We start from the raw sequence: 6,255 nt of genomic DNA, 5'->3' as shown, positions 1-6,255 counted from the left end.
GAGAGAACACCCTCCAAACACCCGTGAGAACACCCTCCAAACACCTGTGAGAAAACACCCTCCAAACACCCGTGAGAGAACACCCTCCAAACACCTGTGAGAGAACACCCTCCAAACACCCGTGAGAGAACACCCTCCAAACACCCGTGAGAGAACACCCTCCAAACACCCGTGAGAGCACACCCTCCAAACACCCGTGAGAGAACACCCTCCAAACAAACACCCGTGAGAACACCCTACAAACACCCGTGAGAGAACACCCTCCAAACACCCATGAGAGAACACCCTCCAAACAAACACCCGTGAGAGAACACCCTCCAAACAAACACCCGTGAGAGAACACCCTCCAAACAAACACCCGTGAGAGAACACCCTCCAAACAAACACCTGTGAGAGAACACCCTACAAACACCCGTGAGAGAACACCCTCCAAACAAACACCCTCCAAACAAACACCCGTGAGAGAACACCCTCCAAACAAACACCTGTGAGAGGACACCCTCCAAACACCCATGAACCGGGAATCGGCCAGCACCCAGGAAAGCTGCACATTTACTTAAAAATGCAACAGTAATTCCTCAAACTGGTTTTCTGGAATCCGGATACATCATGATCACTTACACCTTAATGCTACGGAAGACTCAGACTGTTCCCCAGAGGCCATGAGGGTCACCGGCTGGGAGGAGCCCTTTGAAAATGGATAAAGTAAAGCACACAGTTCACACGCACCGGCTGCTCCATGGGAGAAGGGCCGGCAGCCTCCTCCATGCTCCTTACTGTCTCTGAAAACCTGCCGGAAGGGCAGCTGTGGGTTGGTTCTAACTTGACAGCAAACAACAAGACAGTACAAACACAACAGCTCCTAAACCACACACTTGTTGTTAGGTGTCATCTAGTCGAGTACAACCCACAGCGACCCTGTGAACAATACACCTCATCTGTCCTATCCTGTCTCACCGTCTCTGACACACCAGGGCCCGTTGCGGCAGTTACTGTGTCAATCCACCTGGTTGGGGGGTCTTCCTCTCCTTCACCGACTGTCTGCTTTTGCGAGCATCACGTCCCTCTCCAAGGAACAGCCCTCCTGGTAACAAGCCCAGGGCTGTGAGGTCAAGCTTCATTATCTCCACCTCCAAGGAGCACTCTGGCCGCACCTTCTCCACACACTGAAACTCGCCATAGTTCGGCATGACAGGTCACATTTGATTTCAAGCAAAAACTGTTACTGAATTTTTACTATAGAGGCATGAATGCCAGAGGGACAACGGAGGGAATCATGCCAATGAGGAAAGTCCTAGTCAGCATGTGAGAACATCTCTAAGAGCACGCTCACGTCACACGCTCAAGCTCCTTCCAGTGCACCAGTGAGCACGGACTTGCCAGGAATGACCACGACCCTCCAGTCTCACAACACTGCTTTCCACATGACCAAAGGTGGGAGAGCCAACTCACCGAGTTCTTTTTCCAGAGGCCAAGTGGATACAAGATTTAACAAGGTGGAAGCAGGGATCCAGTAGCTGCTGCAGGTCTGGCGGCTGACCACCATTACACACACACACACACACACTCTCTGCAATGAAGCGAGCCCACAAAGTTCCTGTTGTCCCCGAGCACAGAACAGCTATGCTGCCATGTGTGCAGTGGCATCAGGAAAATAGCGTGAGAATGGCCAAAATGAGACTCCAAGTGAGCACACACTGTGGGAAAAATGGTGCCAGGAGACTCGCGGAAGCAGCGCTGCTTAATGTGCAAACCCTCAGTGCGTAAAATCTGTGCGTTTTAGGGGCACAAAACACAAACTGTGCTGTAAGTCCACGGGGCCCTCGTGATAGTTGCACAAGGAGGGGGGCCTTACCCGCAGTGCCAGCCTAAACTCCAGACGCAGACCGGAAAGGCGGTGGACAGGAGACACAAGGCTTCACAGCATCCAAACTGGAGGAGAGAGGACAAAGTGCCCGGCCGTTAACGGCCGCCCAGTCACCCCCTGCTCAGTCACCCCCCGTCCTTCCCTTATAAAAGGACCAATGCCAACACAAACAGCAGCTAAGCTCTGGGAGTGAGTTCTCCTCTTGGGGTCGTGACTCTCGCCCCATGCCCACCCGTTTCACTGACGGTCTCCCTTCCTCTCTGTCAACGATCCTGCCCTTTCCGGGGACTGGCCTTCCTGAAAACATGTGCACGCTCTGTCAGCCTCCGTCCGACCCTCCCCACATCATCACTGCCCTGCATCTAAGGCAGACTGGTCGCTCTCTGGCCAGTCCATGTTCGCTCACTGTTCTGCAGTCATGTCAAAATGCCCTGACATTGGCTGTGGGTCAGCCCTCCTTGACTAGTGAGCAGCTTTTACAAGCATATACTGCTGTTGTTAAGTGCCTTTGAGATGACCACGGCTCAAAGCGACCCTATGAACCACCCTGCACCATCCTCATGATTTGCAGTATGCTCAAGGTCACCGTTACAGTCGCTCTGTCAATCGTCCCACTGAGGGTCTTCCTCTCTGACTCTCCACTTTGCCCAGCAGGCCTTTCGCCAAGGACTGGTGATGGACCGTCCAGTGTGTAAAACGAATCTCCACCATCCTCTCCTTTAAGGCTCACCAGGGCTGCACCTCCTTCAGCACAGACTCGATCTGCGGTGACGCACGGTTTACTCAACACTCTTTGCCAGCATCACGACTCACACGACGCAGGGCTTCTCTGGTCTTACTGGTTGTCGAACGCTGAGATGCACACAAAGCACTGGAAACCCCACGGCCTGGATGAGGCGCACCTCACTCTTTAAGATAGCACCCTTGCTCTTAGCACTTTAAAGACGTCCTTGACAGCAGCCTCCCGCACTACAGCATGTCTCTGGATTTCTTGACTGCTGTTCTCGTGAGGGTTGACTGTGGATTCTAGACTAAATCACTCACTGCAAACTTTTCTCCATCAAGGAGAATGGTACAATAATGGCCCTGCTAGGATGTATGAGTCTTCCGAGAACCAATGCGTGAAAAGCGCCTGGCTCACAGGGTGCGTCTATATTACCCACCTGTATTATATAGTACGTCTACATAGACGTATCATCTATCTCAGCCTGGAAGACTTGATCAGCTGACGCAGCTCCAGCTTGTCAACCAGCTCACCACCTCTGACTCATCAAGAACTCAATGATCTTCCGTCTCTGACAGACACACCGGAAGGCTGACTGTTAAGTGGAACCCGCTAACTGCAAGGCTGCTGGTTCACAACCAGCGACAGCTCCACGTGGCAGGGCTGACGTCCTGCCGTCAGAAAGGTCAGAGTCAGTTCTAGTCTCACCCGGGTCACCGTGAGTCTGCTGACTCCACGGTGCCTAGCAGCGACCGGCCTCCTCAGCGCTTCCGTCAGCGAAGCCCCATCGCAAGTCCGGAGGTTCCTGAGCCCAGGACTGCACATTCTGGTGTGAGCTCGCTTGGCCCCTGGGCAGCCCTGCAGGGCTCACTGGCCTCACAACTGCTTGGTGGGAGACACCTTCCTGAGAAGCCCCACAATACTGAGACTGCAGTGACGTCTGCACAGCCCTGTGAAAGAGGGGGGGCACACTGACCCCGACTCTGTGGGTGTGGGAGCTGTCCAGCTCTCGGACTATAACACAGTGAAGCTGTGATGACCGACAAATGCTACCTGCAGGTAAGTGGGGCGTCGGGAGCCCTAACGGCATTACCCACCGCTGTCCACTCAGCTCCAACGCAACATGACCCTTAAGGACAGAGGGGCACTGCCTGTGACCGTAATCTTTAGCTTTCCTTTGCAGAGATGCTGTTGGCACTGCAATTCCTGACCACTAAGCCATGGACGCCTTTATGACACAAGGGGTCTCTCAAATCTCAGCTCACTTATTTAAGCCCTTCCACGTTTTAGGAGAGATTGACTTAAAATAATGATTGCCCTTTGTCTCATTAACCTAACTCCCTGGAACCCTGTCTAGTTAGTGTCACTGCTGTTGTCACTGAGTCGAGCACTGACCACTGTGACCCTATGAACAAGAGATCTGAACCGTGTCCTGTCCTGTGCCACCCTGTCTCTGACACATTAGAGCCCACTGCGGCAGTCACCACGTCAATCACTCTGGTTGAGGGTCTTCCTCTCCTCCCCCGCCCCTCCACCTTTCCAAGCATCATGTCCTTCTCCAAGAAACAGCCTCTCCTGACCACATGCCCAAAGCATGTGAGGCGAAGCTTTATTATCATCCTTGCCTCCAAGCAGCACGCCAGCTGCACCCTCTCCAGGACTTGTCTGTCCTGTGGGCAGTCCGTGGACAGCAGCCTAGGGGTGAGGCTGTGCACGGGGATTCTTTCCCATCACAGAGCTCAGCCGCGGTGTTTCATCCTGGTGCACACAGCGTGGCGAGCAGCACGGCTGAGTCACGGAGACGCACGCTCTTGGAGGACACAATGCCACAAGTCTTCAGAAGCAGCTACTCCCAGAAGGAAGCCTGCCAGACTCAGTTACTAACATTAGAGTAGCTTTTCGTCTCGCCTCGGTGCTTCCTGTGCTGGATGACTCCTCCCCTTTCTTTTTGTAACGAACATGTATTACTTCATACCCAGAGAACGCGGTTCTCGACCTACAGGAGCACTGTCCCTCAGGAAGCCACACAGATCAATGCAAGTTCTCACAGAAGGATCTGGCGAGCTGAGCCTCACCAACCCGAGGGTGAACTCTGTAAAGACCAACTCGGGCAGACTTACCGTGAGGGCCCGCGTCGTGGACCTGACGAGCTGGTGCGACACTGCCGCGATGACCCGCGAGAGGTTATTTTCCAGAGTGACGTCTGTTATACTCGGGAGCAAGCTGTAGCCTCTGTATATTCTACAAAGAGAAAGGCAGACACTTCAGAGACACTGTGAGAGCGGACGACATTCTTCAAACCCAAGCAGCACTGACGAGCTCATCCTGAGAGGTGAGGTCTGGAAAACAAAAATCAGGCGAGCTCTGGTGGCCTAGTGGCAAGAAGCTGTACTGCAATCCCAGAAGGATGTGGTTCAAATCCATCAGACGCTCAATCTCCTCCTGTACCAGTCAGATCCTATTTGATGGTACACACACAAATAATAATAAAATAAATTTTAAAAAATCAAAAGGATGACTCTGTAGAAAGCAGAGTTTCCAAGCACATCAGCCAGGATGGTACCTGCAGGCCAGAGGGCGAGCAAGCCACGTCGGGGTGACAACTCCTCAGCCTTCCACACGCGGCCGTGCTGGTCCTGAGAGCGGTACTGAGGACGGGACAGCCACTTAGCAGAGACTTCAAACGTTTCTCACAACAAACACGAATATAACACTTGTGCACCCCTGGACCAGAGTGTGAGCCCTGCTCCACACCACACAAATGTGAGTATAACATGTGCACATCGCTGGACCAGCGGGTCACCCCACACAACACACATGTGAGTGTAACAAGGATACATTCCTGGACCAGCGGGTGAACCCCACTCCACATCACACAAATGTTGAGTAATAACAAGTGCACATCGCTGGACCAGCGGGTCACCCCACACAACACACATGTGAGTGTAACAGGCACGTATACATGTTACACACAGCACACTCATCTCCTGGAGCGACGGGTCCCCCCACCCCACACTGACTCCACACGTGTGGCATCACTCGCATGACCACGTCCTGAATCAGGGGTGACACAAAGCCTGCGTGCTGACTGACGTGGACTCAGTGACCAGCGGGGTGGAGCGGAAGTGCCCCATAGAGGGTCTAGGTTAGAGAGCCCTGGTGGGGCAGCGCACGCTGTGCTGCCAACGGAAAGCGGAGCAGTTTGAATCCCCCAGTGACTCGTGAACAGGCAGCAGGCAGCTGGGTCCACACTTTCCTAAGTGCCAGTGCCGGGTCTGGTAAACAAAGCAAGGTCACCACCGCTGTGTGACCTCAGAGCAGTCAATGCACGGGGACGCGAAGGCCCTGCACAGGGCAGAGCCAGGGGAGGTGCTGCAGGAGGGCGCCCGGCTCTACCTGGTCATGGTGCTGACGGAGAAGTGGGACGGCGGCTGCATCTCGTGCATCAGGAGCTTCAGGTACACGCTGCTCTGGTCTCGGGCCACAGCCACCACTGGGTCGGCCTGTCCTTGGTCACACTTGTAAAAAAGCTTGGGGACAAGCCTATCAGAAAAAGGAGTAGTAAGAAAGCTCATGAAACTCATCTTCCAGTCCTTGCCAAGGGCGCTAGCCTACAACCCACAACACACAGACGACACTTGTCTCAGCCGTGGCTGATGACGCC

The 6,255-nt window shown here is 53.8% G+C and overlaps 1 protein-coding gene across 1 annotated transcript in view; it reads right to left on the bottom strand.

Moving 5' to 3' along the window:
- The window catches only part of HTT (huntingtin), a 154,206-nt gene that overhangs the window by 89,126 nt on the left and 58,825 nt on the right, over positions 1-6,255 (bottom strand). The window contains exons 26-28 of the mRNA XM_006893659.1: positions 5,988-6,134; positions 4,712-4,832; positions 1,856-1,932 (exon numbers count right to left, since the gene is read on the bottom strand). Of these exons, the coding sequence (XP_006893721.1) occupies positions 1,856-1,932; positions 4,712-4,832; positions 5,988-6,134 (345 nt within the window). The remainder of the gene's footprint in view (positions 1-1,855; positions 1,933-4,711; positions 4,833-5,987; positions 6,135-6,255) is intronic.

Source organism: Elephantulus edwardii, unplaced genomic scaffold, assembly GCF_000299155.1.
Source record: "Elephantulus edwardii isolate Elephantulus edwardi_28Jun2011 unplaced genomic scaffold, EleEdw1.0 scaffold00129, whole genome shotgun sequence".
Lineage (NCBI taxonomy): Eukaryota > Metazoa > Chordata > Mammalia > Macroscelidea > Macroscelididae > Elephantulus > Elephantulus edwardii.
This window is presented reverse-complemented; position numbering and strand designations above follow the sequence as displayed.